The sequence below is a fragment of the Siniperca chuatsi genome, linkage group LG7 (genome assembly GCF_020085105.1).
Source record: "Siniperca chuatsi isolate FFG_IHB_CAS linkage group LG7, ASM2008510v1, whole genome shotgun sequence".
NCBI classification, from domain to species: Eukaryota; Metazoa; Chordata; class Actinopteri; order Centrarchiformes; family Sinipercidae; genus Siniperca; species Siniperca chuatsi.
The window spans coordinates 20,394,416-20,413,263 of NC_058048.1; the positions used below are offsets into that span (position 1 = coordinate 20,394,416).

The window sequence follows — 18,848 nt, forward strand, 5'->3', positions numbered from 1 at the left end:
ATCGATAAATTGTTGAGAATTATAAAATTTTGACGGCGTTTCTATTTTAACCGCGCAGCTTTTCTGGCCTTTATGGCACTGGTTTAGCAACCTGTAAGTCGAGTCAGTGAGTGAGGTAGGCTACACACACACACACACACACACACACACACACACACACACTGTTTTGATTCACTTTCACCGCTTTCAGCAACAACAGGCTGTATTCAGCAAAACAAATGTAAAAAGCCACTGTACGCTACCTGCCCAGCACCAAATGTCAGATACACAATGTTACGTGCCATAGTGTAGTGGGTGTGTCTTTTGTGCTCTCCTGTCTCTCTGTGTTTCTGTAGGTATTGCCCTCCCTTGCCTTGTAGCTGCAGTGATTGATTGGTGGCAGCTGTCAGAAATCATCTAACCAGGACCAGAGTATAAAAGGCATGGAGAAGCTACAAGTTGTGTCAGTGGACTGTTCAGCAGGTTGCTCTGTGTTGGCAGCTTATTATGTGTGTTTAACAGTTGTATATGTGCATGTGCTACTGTGCGTTTTGCTGTGTTGTGTTTTTCTCCCCATTTTCCTACCTGTAGTGACCTGCTGATGGGTGCCAGTGGGGAAGACAACAGCTTACAAGCTGTGTGTGTTTGTGCGTGGTTAACCAAACCCGAGATAGTTCGTTTTCTATTACAAGTAGGTACTTCCTTCTTGGAGTGAAGGGTGGCAGATTTTATTGATTGTGGGTCTTGTTCTGACTTACATTTAACTTTGTCTATTGTTTCTTTATAGGCAAATCGGCTCTTCCTTTTGAAGACAAACTTTTCTATAACACACTTGGGCCTATTCATTTTATATTGTAAATAAAACTTGTTATTTTCTTAATAAAACTGTTTTCCTCTCCTCCTTTTTAACCAGGTTTTAATATTAATTTGTTACTCCCCTCATCCCCTGGCCTTTTCAGGGACGTAACAGACAAAGTTTACAACTAGCTGGTGGACATACTGTAGTAGAGCATTAAGCAGCTAAAGAGTTGATGGAAACCAAAACAGAGCTAATGGGATAGTGAATATTGGACTTATATTCATCAAGTGGACACAAATATGACTCCAAATTTATACAAATATTGCTCTGTGTCTGCTTGATGTGTAAATAAGCTGACACGTGACTGCTTACACGATAGCCATATCAGCTTTATAAGGGCGATAATGTGTTCACAGGTTTTTGCAAGCAAACAAAACAAAAAGATTAGTTAAAGCATTTTTAACGAGACCAAACTGTTGCGGGGCATTTCAGTGTGCCATATAAGTCTAATTTTCTCAACTTTACATCACCTTTATCCTGAATAATTTTTCAATGTTTAAATTGCAATTAGAAATTGAAGTATAAATTGTGCGTCCAAAATGTTAAAATTGTAACGTAAAAACGGGAAAACTTTTGTACAGCGTAATTGTTGAAAATTATTATCTGATAACATATACAATTAAGATTTTAAAAATGGACTAAGGCCCAAAATACTATATTTTTGTTTAGGCATCTCCTCATCATGCACCACCTTGTAGGTCCACAGAGATAAAACATCACTGTTCTATTATTTTTTTTATGCTGCTCTAAAATGTATAAATATCAGTACAAGCTTCTGATTTACATTAAAGTACGAGTGATGCCACCCAGTGGTTTAGCTCTCTTCGACAGTATGATGTCGACACAGAGGTGGCCAGAGCAGGGTTGGGCACTCTTACAGCTGTTGTTGGTGGCCTCTGTCTCTCAGGCTGAGGAGCTGGTGTGCAGGCGGAGAGGGGATCCTGAGAACCCCCAGCTATCTAAGGATGGGGACATTATGTTGGGGGGAATCTTCTCTTTCCACAGCAGCTGGAAAGACAGACAGGATACCTACATGCACAAACCATTGCCACTGCAATGCACAAGGTAAATTTACAGTAGAATTCTTTATAGATTTAAAATATCTAAGAGGAAATGAGTACAGATACAAAACAAGGACAAAAAAAGGTTATCAAACTGAGTATTAAAATGAGATAAATTTGTTGTGTATATTAATACGATCAAATGCTTTCATTCACTATGCTATTGTTTCTATTTCAAGGGCAAATTGTCTGCAATTTCAACAATTTATAACTGTCCTCATCAAGTTTGAATTTCAGAGGGTTCCAGTTTGCCCAGGCTATGCTCTTTGCCATAGAGGAGATTAATAACAGTACAGACCTACTGCCTGGCATCTCTCTGGGCTATAAGATCTATGATTCCTGTAGCTCCATTGCCAGAGGTGTGAGGGTCGCACTGGCCTTGGCTAATGGTAATGAAGTGGTATCTGCACCCTCTGAAGCACCATGTACCAGACCGGCCCAAGTGCAGGCCATTATGGGAGAGACCTCTTCCTCTCCTTGCATGGCTATAGCTACTGTCATCGGACCCTTTCATATCCCGATGGTGGGTAAGATTTGTAAAAATGAAATTATATTTGTGAAAAATACTTATTATTATTCTGTAATTCTTCCAGTTGGCCATAGCAAAATGGGTTTAAAAGCATTGTAGTGCACTGTGTGAATGTTTTATATTTTACATCTTTATCTTGGGATATCATTTCTTTTTTTTTTGTTTAGATCAGCCACTTTGCTACTTGTGCTTGTCTCAGTGATAAAACCAAGTACCCATCCTTCCTCAGAACAATACCCAGTGACTACTACCAGAGCAGAGCCCTGGCCCAGCTGGTCAAGCACTTTGGTTGGACTTGGGTTGGAGCTATTAGAACAAATGATGATTATGGCAATAATGGCATGGCCACATTCACAGAAACTGCCCAGCAGCTGGGCATCTGTCTAGAGTACTCTGTATCTTTCTTTAGAACAGATCCACCAGAGAAAATACAAAAGATAATTGACATTATCAAGTCTTCCACTTCGAAGGTGATTGTCGCTTTCCTCTCACACAAGGATATGGATGTGCTAATACACACGTTGTCTCACCACAACTTGACTGGGTACCAGTGGGTAGGCAGTGAGAGCTGGATCTTTGATTCCCAAATTGCAGCCATGGATAGGCATCACATTCTGGATGGTGCCATAGGCCTGTCCATCCCCAGAGCACATGTCAGTGGCATGAGAGAGTTCATGTTGGATGTGAAGCCGCTTAATACATCTAGTAATGAAATGTTTACAGAGTTTTGGGAGACATTATTTAGCTGCAAGTTCAAGCAGTCAAAGTCATCAGCAGGGAATCAGAGAGAATGCACTGGAAATGAAAATCTGACTGGAATGCAAAACAGCTTTACTTATATGTCACTCATGCCTATCTTTAACAATGTCTATAAAGGAGTGTATGCTATGGCCCACGCACTTCACAATATTCTCAGCTGTAATAAAACATGTAACAACAATCTACAGCTAGATCCATTTATGGTGAGTTCAACACCAAAGACTTATATTTCTTACATGAAGTCACATGAACAAAGAAAATGATTTAGATTTTGAAAAACAAATGTTGCTATCTGTCTATCATGCTGTTGAGACAATGGGTTGCCAGATATTGATCTACATTGATGCATATCTTCTTAGATTTTACAGCACATAAGAAAGATTCAAATCAAAACAAAGGAAAGAGATGATGTTTACTTTAATGAGAATGGAGACCCAGCAGCAAAGTATGAAATTATAAACTGGCAACCAACAGAAAATGGCATTGTGGACTTTGTCACAGTTGGTCTTCATGATGCATCTTTACCTGCAGACAAACAGCTGAATCTGCAAAATAAATCTTTCATTTGGGCACAGAACTCACAACAGGTAAGCTACCTTGTGATCACTGTAATTGTTGACAGTCTATTTATTGTTATAATTGTATAAGTTATTAGTTATTGTTACTGGAAAATCATAATGTTTAGTTTTGATGCATCCAAATTAATGATAGATGCTTGTAAAGATAACACCTTGTCAAAGTGAATGCATACATTTTTCTCATAGTTGTTTTGTTCATGCAGGTGCCTTTGTCAGTTTGCAGTGAGAAATGTCCCCCAGGAACTCGCAAGGTTCTGCAGAAAAGAAAGCCTGTCTGCTGCTATGACTGTTTAAGATGTGCAGAGGGAGAAATAAGTAACATCACAGGTGTAGTAATGAAAGACAATACAAAAGTCATGTTAATGCTAATAAGAAATGCCATATTTTTGTTATCTGATTTCAAAAGCATGGGGGGAGTGCTTGCAGGGATTTTATAGTAATTATGGGCTCTTTCAAGCAAACCAAAAGTCAATATCATTACATCAAAAGTCAATACATCAAATATCCTAAACAAATACTAACACATACGTCTGAAATCATCTACAGAAATGTATGCACTCAGAAATTCATATCAAGGTTAAAACCCCAATGTGAAAAATGGATGCGTTGCGGATGTGTTTTTAAAATTACTCCAATTTCATTTTTATAGAAAAGGTAGAAATGTGGGTTTCATAAGGTTATCCATGTATTATCTGGTAATGTCTGTCTTGTAGGCATAGAAAAGATGCAACAAAAAAGTCAAATGTACTAAGCAAGTCTAACACCTGCTTCAATATTATTTTTCAGATTCTATCAACTGTTTGCAATGCCACCCTGAGTTCTGGTCAAATGAGAGAAGAGATGCCTGTGTAAAGAAGGAGGCAGAGTTTCTGTCATATGAAGAGATTATGGGAGCACTGCTCACTGCAGCCTCCTTATTTGGAACATGCATGACTGCTGTTGTGGCATTCATTTTCTTCAGATACAGGCAGACTCCTATTGTCAGAGCCAACAACTCTGAGCTGAGCTTCCTGCTGCTCTTCTCCTTGAGTCTGTGTTTCCTGTGTTCCCTGACCTTCATCGGCCGGCCTTCTGAGTGGTCCTGCATGCTGCGACACACAGCATTCGGCATCACCTTTGTCCTCTGTATCTCTTGTGTACTGGGGAAAACAATAGTGGTGTTAATGGCCTTCGGGGCCACACTTCCAGGTAGTAATGTGATGAAATGGTTTGGGCCTGCACAGCAGAAACTCAGTGTTCTGGGTTTCACTCTTATTCAAGTTGTCATATGTATCCTCTGGTTAACAATTTCTCCTCCTTTTCCATTTAAGAATTTTAAGGGGTTCAAGGATAAAATCATCTTAGAGTGTGCTCTGGGCTCAGCTGTAGGCTTTTGGGCTGTACTTGGGTACATAGGACTTCTGGCCATGTTATGTTTTATTCTTGCTTTTCTGGCTCGGAAACTGCCTGATAATTTCAATGAAGCCAAATTTATCACTTTTAGCATGCTGATATTCTGCGCAGTATGGATCACTTTTATCCCAGCGTATGTCAGCTCTCCTGGGAAGTTCAGTGTTGCTGTGGAGATATTTGCTATTCTGGCGTCAAGTTTTGGACTGCTCATTTGTATTTTTATTCCAAAATGTTACATTATCTTACTAAAACCAGAGAAGAATACAAAAAAGAATATGATGGGGAAGGAGGCAACAACATCATTTTGAAAACTTAATAAAAATAATATGGTGGCAAAAGCATTCTAATGGCATTATAAGTTTTATATAATATTTTTTTAACCAGACTGTCAATTGAATTGTACTACTTTAGTATTTTTACATATCATTTAATTTGTGACATCGCATATTGAGATGACAGCTTTTAATACAATCTAATATACAGTCATATCAACCAATATATTAATGGAAAATGGCAAAAGGCTGCATATATATACAGCTTTTATCCAAAGCACTTTGCCGATGGCAGCGAGTTACCATGCAAGGTGCTGGCATGACCATCGGGAGCAATGTGGGGGTCAGTGTCTTGCCCAGGGACACTTCGACATGTGGACAGGCGGAGCTGGGAATCGATCTGCCATTCCTTTGGTCAGTGGACAATGCCACTCTAACTCCTGTGTCACAATATATAATTAAATACAAACAAATGCACAAGCCTAATACCTGATTCCATACTGATATCACAACATTTATTACAGTTAATACAATTGTAATCAAAGAATAAAATCCACAGTTTCACAGACAAAAACAGATTTGGCTTAACTTGTTTGATTTCCTTTGGTCTCCTGGGGCTTGAGTTCAACCATTATAACCTTCCCCTTGTTGTTGAGTGTGTATAAAGCCTTGCCTTGCGCTGTAGAGCTAGTTGGTCCAGCCTGAAGAGCGGAGCGGAGCTATGCCATTGTTGGGGCTGCTCCTCATGGTTCTGCTTATGAGAATGGGAGACTCTGTGTGCCTACTGCAAGACTCAGCACAAACAGCTGAACTGGCCCAAAATGGCGACCTTGTTATTTATCATTAAGCACAAGGCAATATTATGTAATTAACACATTTCAGACAATTCCAAAAGTACAAAAATTCAGCATGTGTTGTTAGACCTATATATTTTGAATGACTATGTAAATGGACTAAACTTGCGCACCGCCTTTCTAGTCTTCCGCCCACTCAAAGCGCTTCACACTACATATCACATTCACACACTAATGGCAGGTGCCAACTGCTCATCAGTCCAAAGAAACTAACTCATTCACACCGAAGCAATTTTGGGTTCAGTATCTTGGACACTTCAAAATGTGGTTGGGGGAAGCCGGGTTCAAACTGCCAACCTTTCGATTAATGTACAACACACTCTACCTCTAATCCACAGCCACCCCGTTATGTATTATGTGAATTTTGTATTGTATTTGATATATTAACATAAATATATTGTCATGCCTGCTGCTTCTGAACAAAGCTAGACTACTTTGTCTGGATGCCCCTGGGTGGAAATCCCTTTTTTTTTTTTACATATGTCATTGTGTCACGTTCATTGACCAACCAACATGCTACATGTAGCAACAAACAACACATTTTCTAATATGAACTTCCTTACACTACACCCCCAGGATCACTGAGTCCCTTCAGTACAGGTGACTCAAATGAACATTTCTAAGAACTAAATTATCACTGTCAGCTTACATCACAGTCTTGGAAAGCTGAAAACACTTTAAATCTAAATAGCAGTAAAAGACCCCTTTTTTACTTTTATCACTCTCTTAAGAGTAATAGATTGTGTGCATGCGCCAACGTGCATGCTGCCTGTTGCCGTAGCTCCATCTCGTCGTCTTACTTTGCTTAGAACTTCTATTCCTGTATGCACTGATGTGATAGTGAGCAGCTGTAACAAAAGAGTTTCCCCTTGGGGATCAATAAAGTATTTCTGATTCTGATTCTGAAGTCCAAACATTTTAATGTAAACCCTTAAATTAAATTCTTAGATACATTAAATAATCTGCAGATGAACTAAACTGTCTTTCTCTTTTAGTAACTAGTTCCTGAATCTCTCTGGCTTAACAGTCTTCTTCTTCTGGAATGTCTTTGATGTCTCATCTTTTTTTTCTGCTGCCACCTTAGAACTTCAGGCTGAGGTGTTTCCTCTTGATCACATGGCTCTCGAGAAGCTTTCTCCTCTGCTGAATCTTTATCGTTGTGGTTTTGTAGTGGCAGCTCTGGTACCAACCAGACATCTTCTTCAGGTAGCTGTATTGTTGGGCCTTGGCACTGCTGCAGCACTTGGCTCCTTTGACATTTGACCCAACCAGGAATCACTCCACACTATCGTATGATTTAAGTGAATCATGGTGTATTGTCTTGCTGTGCTTCAACCCTTGAATCTTATAGAGGACAGAACCACGGCATGCAGAAACAGTCAAGGGTCCCTTTCAAGGTGCTTGAAGCATGGGACTTAGTCCCCTCTCTTTGGTGTCATCCTTCACTTATACCAAATCTTCAGCATTGTAGGGATGTTCTTGTGCTCGAACATCATACATCTTCTTCTGACGTTCTTGTGCAGTTTGGAGATACACTCTTGCAGTGTTTTGTGCCTCCTTGAGTCCTTCTCCCAGGTTGTAGAGGAAATCCGGTACCTCTATTCGGTAAGATTTGAAATCTGCAGCACCAGCATAGATATCCTGCGGCTGATCAACTTCGCTGCCAAGCATGAGCCTGATAGAAGTGGATCAAGTGACTGCATGCTGTGAACTGTGTTAGGCTGAGGTGAGTTGTGGCAGATGCTCGTACCAGTTCTTTTGGATCAGTCATCATCTGGAGCAATGCACTGTTGAGCCACTCCACCTGTCCATGAGAGGCAGGGTAGTAGGGGGTGGCCCTTGTCTTCGTGATTTTGTCGGAGCTTGCATACATTCTGAAACAGGGAACTCTCAAAATTGCAACTCTGATCTGTGTGCAACTCGAGGGGGGCTCCAAATCAAGATACTGTTGTACACAAGCTTCCTTGCTGTTGGTTCAGCCCCCACAGCCACATGTCGAAGTGTCCTTGGGCAAGATACTGAACCCCAAATTGCTCCCACGGGCTGTGCCTTTGTTGTGTGAGTGTGTGTGAGTGAGTTAGTTTCTTTGGACTGATGAGCAGTTGGTACCTGCCATCAGTGTATGAATGTGTGCGAATGGGGTGAATCTGATATGTAGTGTGAAGCACTTTGAGTGGTCAGAAGACTAGACTATACAAGGACAGTCCATTTACTTTGGTCAGGAACAGGAAAGGTTTCGATCCTCGAGTAAACTGGTCAATTACGATGAGAATGTACTCATTTACAGAGTTGGATACTGGGAATGGGCAAATGGAGATGGTCAAGAGGTGTTCTAGTTTGGTCGCTTTGCAGCTTGGCTGTTTTCACCGGTCCTGTAGCTTTACTTGCATTGCAGTGCTGGCATATCTTTACAAACAGATGGACATCATTACCCATTCCATAACAGTGATAGCTCTGGCGTAGGTGCTCAAGGGTCTTCGCTTCCCAGAAACAGAAACAGCGAGGTTGGGTGTTGGGGTCCTACTCTTTCCCAGGAGTAGCACAGAACTCCTTGCCACAGCATAAGCTGATGCCAGTAGAGCCAGAACATCTTCACTGCAGGGCTCTCAAGCATTACCTGATCTTTAGTAGGGAGTGTCCCAGATTCTTTCCACGTGTGGAGGGGGGAGTGGACAGCTTTCTGTTGTTTGGCAAGCTCTTCAAGGCTGATTGACTGCAGCCAGTAAACTACTGGAGTGTCCAGTGTAGGTGCATGTGGCTGGCCTGTTTCAATCGATTGAATGTTATCACCACTGGTCTCACCGCCGGACTGGATACACCTCACTGCCAGCAGCACAACTCATCAACATCAACCTCAAACCTTTCCCACTGCTCATGAAGTCTTTGGCAGTTCTTACATCCTTGACATGGCAGGTTGGACAAGATCTTTCCAGCTGGGTAACTATCACATCTGTTTGAGTGTTCCTTGGCTCACCTTGACATGACATCAGCATTGGAGTGTTGGCGGCCTGCTCAGTGCTCAATGTCAAAATCATATTGGCTCAACTCTTCCACCCAGCAAGCAAACTCACCTTCAGGGTATTTGAAGAAGAGCCAGGTGAGACTGTCATGATCTGATCGAAGAAGGAATTTCCTGCCCAGTAGGTAGTGGCGGAATTGATGAGTGTAGTGGACAACAGCAAGTAAATCCTGTCCCGAGACACAATACCTCTTCTGAGCTGGTGTGAGATGGTTGTTGGCATGTGATAGAACTTGCACTTTTGCGACAGTACAGCTCCAATACTGTGGCTCGAAGCATCAGTGTCAATGATGAACTTAATAATAAGAATAATAATAATAACTTTACTTATATAGCACCTTTCAAAACAAAGTTACAACATGCTTTACAATAAAAACATAATAAAAGCAAATAAGATCCAGAACTTAAGATATAAACCTACAAACAACAAACATCATTTCAATAATTGCAACAAATACCATCAGATTAAGAAAAAGCCATATGATAAAAGTGAGTCTTAAGAAGAGATTTAACGGAGGATACTGAGTTTGCCTGCCCGAGATCTCCAGGCAGGGCGTTCCACAGCTGAGGGGCACGGACAGCAAAAGCCCTGTCAACTTTAGTGACAAGTCCAGATTTTGGAACCATAAGTAGGCCCTGCCAGAGGATCTCTAGGAGCGATCAGACTCATAGGGAGTTAGCAAATCACAGACATAGGCAGGAGCCTGACCATTCAAGGATTTAAAAACAAGCAGTAAAATCTTAAAATCAATTCTAAAACTTACAGGTAACTAGGGAAGGGCAGCAAATATCGGTGTAATGTGGTCACTTCTGTTAGTACGTGACAAATGTCTGGCAGCAGTGTTTTGTATCAGCTGCCATCTTGATACCTGCCTGATGATACCAGAATGAAGTGCATTGCAATAGTCAAGTTTGGAAGAAATATAAGCATGTATAACCTTTTGTAAGTCTGCAGAGGAAAGGAATGACCTGATCTTGGTTAGCTGTCTCAGTTGTGCAAACCAAGACTGCACCACTTTAGTCACCTGAGCATCAAAGGACAATTCTGAATCAAAAATAACACCATGTTGCAGGCCTCTTTTCGAACATTATTAGATAAGGCATCAAACTAGAGGAGAGATTATTAATCGTGCTAGTACTAGGGCCACAGGGGGTAGTTATAATTACCTCTGATTTGGAGTCATTCAATTGCAGAACATTTCTGGACATCCAATTTTTAATCTCGGCAAGGCAGGACACAATACAGGATGCATATCCATGGTACCGGGCTTTATCGGGACATACAATTGGGTGTCATCCGCGTAGCAATGGAAATCAATGTCCTGACTACACATGATTTGGCCCAGGTGTAGCATATGCAGTGTAAACAGCAGGGGATCCAAAATAGATCCTTGGGGGACCCCACAAAATAGAGGAGCTTGAGAGGAAGAGACATCTCCAAGCACTACAGAGAAGGACCTGTTCGACAGATAGGAGATTAACCAATCCAGAGCCACATCACTGATGCCAACATAGGTCTTCAGACGGTTGATTAAGATATCATGGTTCACTGTGTCAAAAGCTGAGCTGAGGTCAAGGAAAATTAAAATGGAGTACAAGCCAGACTCGGCTGCAAGCAGTAGGTCATTGGTGACCTTGACCAGAGCAGTCTCAGTGCTGTGTTGGGAGCGGAAACCAGATTGAAACTTTTCAAAGATTTGATTGTTATTCATAAAAGAAATCAGTTGATTGGAGACAAGTGTTTCTAAAATATTTGATAAAAATGGCAGCTTGGAGATGGGTCTAAAATTACTTTTAAGAGAGGGATTTAGAGAGGGCTTCTTTAAAAGGGGGTAAACAGTGTCATGTTTGCCTGCATTGTCTCCTTTAGTTCCTTAAGTCTTCATTTAAACATGGCAGAGAAGAAGGTTTCAGTGTTTTACATCTGACTGGTGCTACAGAATCTAGAATGTTTGTGCAAGAGCTGTTAAAAACACTGACAAGCTCCTCTACAGAAAGGCCATATTGTTTACTGGTATTAAAAAATGTATTTGAGGCAGACAAAAGCATGACAGAAGCAAGGAACAGACAGTGAATTCAAGGGGCGGGAGGGAATCAGTGTGGTGGGTTTTGGGTCAGGAGAAAGGAGTGGAACCTGGAAGAGCACTGCATTGTGATCAGAGACGGCAAAATCAATCAAATTCACATCATCCACACAGAAACCATTGGAGAGCACAAGGTCAAGTGTGTGCCCCATGGTTGGACTGCTTCACGTATTGAGTCAAATTAAAAGAATCTAAAAGTTTGATAAAATCAGAAGTAAACGAGAAGGAGCAAGGGCAACAGTTGGTTTCTGGTTCTCCACATTTAAAACATGGACCAGCTGCTCCACGGATTGGGCTTGGTGCGTGGGAGTGCATTTGGCTGGGCTGCACCTGATGATGGCTCTGCTTTCTCTCTAGCTGCAAGGGAAGTTGCGTTACTGCTCTAGTTTGCTCTGCATATGTAGACTGGACATGTTCAAACTGCAGCTGTAGGTTCCCTACCATATGAACAAGGGTCTTGACTTGGTCCATCAGTGCAGCATACTGAGGGGTCTGTACAAATGTCTCCATCGTCAACCCAAGAAATGTGTCTTGCTCCATTCTTTATTTCAGTTTCACATCCCACAGCAGGATCTCGGTTCATAACTTCATAGGCCACTTTCTGATTTCTTTAAGGCATCAGTTTCCAGTTGATCTTGCAGCTGGAGATCCACTCATGTTGAGACGTCATACCTCCTCTGCAAAGTGAGCTGATGACTCTCTACCTTGTTGAAGTTCTCCCAAAATTTTTCTTACTGTGTTGGGGGGGTCTCTTCTTCCAAAGCACTGAGTGAGCTGGTCCACTAGGAGAACATAATCCTCCCTTGTATGTTCTGTCAGTGAAAAGACATACTGTCGCAGCTCCTCTTAGGCATTCATGCAGCCTGAAGCACTCCTTCCATACTTCCTGGCCTGGCACTCAAATGGCAACAAGAAAGAGTCCCAGTTATCATTTCCATCAAATGTGGCAAGTTTAGGTCTAGGTTTAGTCTGCATGCAGACTGTGCTGACTATTGTGACCAGAGCTATTCAGCCTCTGCTCATTATGGTTAGGCAAAAAGCGAAGGGTTCCACAAACAGAGTGTCTAGTGTCTCTCTGTCTACTGTCTGAACTTCCTTACAATATATTATTTTATTCTATACCTGTCCCTGTTGCTCTGTTTTGGTCAGCCCGCAACTTTACTGTTTTAATTCACTGCGTTTCTCCAAAAGTTGATTCCTTTTCAACTTTTCCGTTACAGGTCGTTGCGTTTTTTTTTCCCCAGCACCACCTGTGGTCCCCACCGCTGCAGCCTAAATGCACTACCACTACGCCTACTGGTATTTTCACCACCAGGCACCTGATTTCGTCTGAAACCAGTTGATGACTGGATGCCAGGTAGCTGAGTTGGTGGGTCACATACAGTCACCACAAATTGTTCAGGAAATTGTTAACTTAAAGGGACCTTCAGTGGAAGACTCATCCCACCAAAAACCACCATAGAGCGCCACAGGAAGTCATTCCTGCCTGTGGCCATCAAACTATTTAACTCCTCCCTCTAAGGGTTAGTCTGTTTGACCCTAGGTCACTAAACTGGACATTGAGCATTATATCTCCGCCATAATTAATAATAATTGTGCAATATTCTGTTTACTACTCCCGTGCAATATTAGTTTTCCCTTGTTAGTTTTTCTTATTTATTGTTACTGATACTATATACCTCAATTACTCTCGACAGTACATGCACCTCTGCTTATTACTATTATTTATTACATAATTAGTGACATTGTATTTTATACTGTACTTCACCATCAACCAGTAAACCCACTTGGTACTCGACACTTAGTTTATCTTATACTTATACCGACATGATACTTAATTTATTTCTGACCTGTTTTATAGTGTTTATAGTGTATCATATCGTTTTCTAGTACTTTCTCCTGTGTGCACTGACGTAAAGGCGAGCTACTGTAACAAAGAGTTTCCCTTCCCGGGGATCAATAAAGTATTTCTGATTCTGATTCTGATTCTGAAATCTGGCACCTTTTATGTGGATCTCCAGTTAGTGTTTATGGTAAATATAGTCCAGTGAAGCAATAAATTCCTCAGTACATGCTATATATCGACACAGAAAGCCGAGTTCTCCTCAGGGCCACTGTCAGCAGAGCCGTGCCTGCAGTGCATAAATGTACCAGGATGCATTGCGCCTGAGCTTCTGATGCCCATGCTCACCCAGCGATTATCCATATCCATATAACAAAAAAGCTGACTGAGTCTAGCTGCACTTCTACTGTTAATATCACCACAATAACTGCTTCTAAACCAAAAACTTCCGATAACCTCAGGCTTACTGCCCAGCTGTCCACTAACGTTACAGCTTTGAAGCGCTTTGAGTAGTTAGAAAGACTAGAAATAGTCTGAACAAGCTGCTGGATGCTAATCTAAGTTTCCTGCAGTTTGACCATTTCTTTTTCACACATAGCTATATGGTTACCTTCAGGGATGTCTATCAAGCAAATTTACATAAAGCAGCAACACACACACACACACACACACACACACATACTGGCAGAATAGGCTTCAGTATAACAACAACGCAAACGCTAGCTCAAAGATGCTCTGGCTAGCTGCTGCGCTAACATTAATAAATTTCCACAAAACATGAAAAAACAGATAACCAGCATATAATCCAACATATACTCTCGTTATTTTGTTGGCTTCAAATGAGGCTTAACATTTACACAGTTTCTCTTGACTCCCTCAATATTACAACATTAGTCTATCGCCCGGAGTACTGCCCGAGACCTATAACATTAGCTGATTACTTTGTTGGCCAAAGCATAGCGTTGAGTGACAAAAATACTCATCTGCCTTCTTAGCCCTGCTGGTCTTGGTTGTCTTTTTGAGTTTATCTTCAGGATCATGAAGGTATCCAGCACACCTTTGTCCAAGTGAGGGGTAAAGGCATAGTAATACACACATGGGGGGTTGGCATTGGTGACATCATCCAACAAAAACTGCCCTGAAATTCATTGCAGCAGAATGATTCAGTTTCTGGTTCCCGCCAGCTACAGTATCCACTTACATGGCTAATGCAGCTGCAGCCATGGCCTCTCTCCGCTGCATTTGTTTAGCGTATACTCTGGCTTGAATCAGTCAGCAAAAACACTGTAAAATGTATCTTCGCCCATAACATCCTTTGCACACATACTTATTTTGGGATGCCATTTTCACTGTTGGAAACGTAGCTAGTTTGCAATACAAGCAAAGACAACAAGGAAGTTCTGTTTTTGTGCAGCATCTAGAGCACGCCCCCTGGCTACCCAGAATGCAGAAGCTAGAAATCCAAGCTGAAATCGCTTGTAGTTCTTCCATGCCTCCAATTACATCAATGGATGCAGGAAGAACTACTTTGCAAAGTTAGCTTTCTCAGTCAATGTAGCATGCACTGAGGAATTTATTGCTTCAATTAATGACCATTAATAGCTAGTAGGTTAAAGGATTTGGATTTCAACATGGAAGAGGTTGGCAAATTATTCACTCTTGTGCAACATTAAAAAACCAGCATAAGTATACACAAGCATTTATTGAAAGATAATTATAGCAAATAGCACAATATGAAATATAACTAAACTGTACTAACTAAAGAACACAAGGGTTTGTCTGTGTGTAAGAGAAAGTGAGCATTGTTTCTGGGTGTGCACTAGAAAGAATATATATATATATATTCATCCTGGATAGTGGCTCTCACACTCACTAGTCCACGGCAGCCTTCCTTACGGCTAGCGTACAGTCTCAGGGTGCTGGATTTGGGATGGAACAATCCATGCATGGTGAGGAGCTTTCGCGTCTTAACGTCTGTGGTCTGTATCTCTTCCTTTGGCCACCTTATTATTCCCGCAGGGTATCTGATCACTGGCAGGGCGTAGCTGTTTATTGCCTGGGCCTTGTTCTTGCCATTGAGCTGACTTCTTAGGACTTGCCTTACTCGTTGGAGGTATTTGGCCGTTGCTGTCTTCCTTGTTACCTCTTCGAGGTTGCCATTTGCCTGTGGTATTCCAAGGTACTTGTAACCATCCTCAATGTCTGCAATTGTTCCTTCTGGGAGTGAGACCCCATCTGTGTGGACTACCTTCCCTCTCTTTGTCACCATTCGACTGTACTTCTCAAGCCCGAATGTAATCCCAATGTCAGAGCCGTAGATCCTGGTGGTGTGGATCAGTGAGTCGATGTCCCGCTCGCTCTTAGCGTATAGCTTGATGTCATCCATGTAGAGGAGGTGACTGATGGTGGCCCCGTTCCTGAGTCGGTATCCATAGCCAGTCTTGTTGATTATTTGGCTGAGGGGGTTCAGACCTATGCAGAACAGCAGTGGGGACAGAGCATCTCCTTGGTATATGCCACATTTGATGGATCCTTGTGCAAGTGGCTTGCCATTGGCCTCAAGGGTGGTTTTCCAGAGCCTCATCGAGTTTGCAATGAAGTCTCCTAGAGTCCTGTTGATGTTGTACATCTCTAAGCATTCAGTGATCCATGTGTGCGGCATTGAGTCATATGCTTTCTTGTAATCAATCCAGGCAGTGCACAGGTTAGTGTGTTGGGCTCTGCAGTCTTGGGTGACTGTTCTGTCAACCAGCAGTTGGTGTTTGGCTCCTCTGGTTCCTCTGCCAATGCCCTTCTGTGCTTTGCTCATGTATTGATCCATGTGTCCACTTATCTTAGCCGCGATGATGCCTGACATGAGCTTCCATGTTGTGGAGAGACAGGTTATTGGCCGATAGTTGGATGGGACTGCACCCTTTGCGGGATCCTTCAGGATCAGGATTGTGCGCCCTTCGGTAAGCCATTCAGGGTGCGTCCCATCTCTTAGCAGCTGGTTCATTTGTGCTGCTAGGCTATATATATATTGTCCTGCCTCGCATGCACGAGCATGAACACGTGTTCAGAACAAAATAAACTGTTGTGTTTCACGATCTAAAAGACCCAAAGGCAGGACACAGCGAGGGGGAGAAGTGGATCGTCAGTTCAAACTGTCTAAATTTAAATATGACAAAAGATCACTGGTAGAGAAATGCTCCTCCAGAGCGGGCGAGGCATGTGTAGTTCCTTGGAGCAAGTGGGGAAAATTTCTGATGCAGCCCGCGGAGGACCGGCAAGGCTCAGAGGATGGAGGCGGGGAGAGAATGTTCTGGAGATGGCTTAGGTAGCGTGGTAGGCAGAGCAGGAAAGGCAGCTGGACAGGAGACTGCAGAGATCAGGTCACACAGGAGCCAAAAAAACGAGCAACCAGAAGGATTTAGCTGAGTCGAGATTTAGGCCGTAGCGAAGGTACCGCAATAATGCACTGAGACGATCTGGCGCTGATTATATGGTAGAGCCGGGTAGATATACTGTGAGGTTGATTGGGTGATGAACATCAGGTGTGCCGGTGATCAGCAGCAGGAGGGAAGACCAGAGCGCCCTGCCCAGGCCAGTACACACACACGCACCAAGAGACAAACAGAGGATTGACAAGGAACACAGGAAGGGGAGAGCTACAATAGAGTACACAAGGATAGGAGGAGAGATGTGACTAAACTATGACAGAAACATTTGTAGCGGGAACTTTAAATGTCCTCTCAGTGTGTCTGGTTGTGTTTTAGGCCAAATCGGAGTGCGTGTGTGTGATGGATGTAGGATAATAGTGCCCAGTTTGAAGAGAGTTAGTTAGCATGAAAAGACTCTGTCTATGTGAAGCATAACGATAACTCACTTCAACTTAGCATGTGGCTACCAAATCCTAACAGGGGTAAGCACATCACAACAATAAGCCTCAAAAAAATAAATCAATACAATGTAACGTTACATTAATTAAACAGTCCTGTGCTTAGCCATGTACACTGTTACTCTATGCTATGCCCAGTTACCAGTCCGTGAAGGAAGAATAGCTTTGGCGTGCTGCTGTTAACTGGCCACGTGGATGAGCCAGGCAGGGAGTCATGCTGCGCAGTCTGTTTATGTAGATGGAGGAACCGGTCATTCTGTCTGTTGTTCTCCTCAAAGTTAGCTCTTCGGTAAGCTACTTCAGACTGGTCCTGGTCTCCGGTCCGAGAGGCGAGCAGATGCGGGTGGAAAGAGAGATTGTTTACTCTCCGTTAGCTGTTCGCTGACCAGGAATCTTAAGACAAATGCAGGCGCTTGTGTTGCGGCCTAATCATTTGTCCAAGGTTCAGCGAACCATTGGGTCTGGGCGTGAGAGTGAGGAGAAAAGAGAGCGAGGAGAAAAAAGACCTTTTATTGACCTGGTGACGGCACAGGTCAGACTGACCAATGGTAGCTGGAAGCTGGGTCCATGGGGGAAGTTCACACCTACCGTAAGTGTGAGGTCTGGAGGATTGTGGGAGTTATATGGCTTTCCTTTGTTTACAGAACAAAAGAGCATGTGGTCTCATAAAAAAAAGTTCAGTTAAAGTCCCACAAATGAACTAATTCCCAACACTACATATACCAGCAAGACTGACTGCACATTCGCTTAAAATTTGCTGAATTTTCCTTTTAATTAAAGCTTGGCATTTAACTAAATGTTTTCTTCACCTGTTGCTTGTAGCCTTCTTGATTCTGTTGCTTTGATAGCTTTACAGTTGTCCTCTCTACTTTACTCACTGATTTGATAGCATAAGGAATTTATTTAACAGAAATTGAAAGACATCCTCAAGTTTAAATAAACAATGAGTGGTTATTATTAAAGATGGCTCTGAATTAGTCATCAAATCAATTTCTTTGAAGACATTTTTATGTCTTCAAATATGTGATGTTGCCAAACACTTCCCCTATATAAAATTAAATGACCCATAATTTTTCTCATGCTAGTATAACCAAATAAAAGTATCAAACCAGGCACCAGAATACAGGAAATTATACCGTCAGACCCCCCTGTTACATTGTCCCACCCACATTTTCAATACTCCTACACCCATGTGTATATATAAGCTAACCCATGTAATTGATAACATGAGAGCCATATTAACTTTACAAGGTGATAATATTGTGTTTACAGCTTGTTGCACTGCCCCCAAGTGGCCCACAAAACAAAAAAAAAAAAAAAAAAATCAGAAGACTGTACTTTTCTCAGCTTTACATCACCTTCTTCCTGCATTATTTTTCAATGTTTACATTGCAGTTATAAATTAAAGAATAAATTGTGCTTCCATAATGTTAAAATGTTAATGTAAAAAAGGTCAACCTTTTGTACAGCACAAATAAATGATAACATATACAGTGAAGATATTTGAAATAGGCTAAGGCCTCAAATAATACCCAGTGACTACTACCAGAGCAGAGCCCTGGCCCAATTGGTCAAGCTCTTTGGTTGGACTTGGGTTGGAGCTATTAGAATAAATGATGATTACGGCAATATTGGCATGGTTACATTCACAGAAACGACCCAGCAGCTGGGCATCTGTCTAGAGTACTCTGTATCTGTCTTTAGAACAGATCCACCAGACAAAATTCAAAAGATAGTTG

The 18,848-nt window shown here is 42.0% G+C and overlaps 1 protein-coding gene across 1 annotated transcript; it reads left to right on the forward strand.

Annotated features, from left to right (window-relative positions):
- The first annotated feature begins 1,614 nt into the window (after window positions 1-1,614).
- LOC122879365 (extracellular calcium-sensing receptor-like) lies at window positions 1,615-5,498 on the forward strand. Its single transcript, XM_044203374.1, has 6 exons — window positions 1,615-1,903; window positions 2,125-2,422; window positions 2,596-3,390; window positions 3,547-3,774; window positions 3,969-4,092; window positions 4,552-5,498. The coding sequence occupies exons 1-6, from the start codon at window positions 1,638-1,640 to the stop codon at window positions 5,463-5,465; spliced, it is 2,625 nt and encodes an 874-aa protein (XP_044059309.1). The 5' UTR covers window positions 1,615-1,637; the 3' UTR covers window positions 5,466-5,498.
- Window positions 5,499-18,848: the final 13,350 nt, after the last annotated feature.

What these genes read in the sequence shown, in the direction of transcription:
- LOC122879365 (XM_044203374.1), top strand. Translation starts at nt 1,638, where the DNA reads ATGCCACCCAGTGGTTTAGCTCTCTTCGACAGTATGATGTCGACACAG. An exon ending in TACAGCTAGATCCATTTATG is followed by an intron (nt 3,391 to 3,546) that starts GTGAGTTCAACA and finishes ATATCTTCTTAG; the next exon opens with ATTTTACAGCACATAAGAAA. An exon ending in GGGCACAGAACTCACAACAG is followed by an intron (nt 3,775 to 3,968) that starts GTAAGCTACCTT and finishes TTGTTCATGCAG; the next exon opens with GTGCCTTTGTCAGTTTGCAG.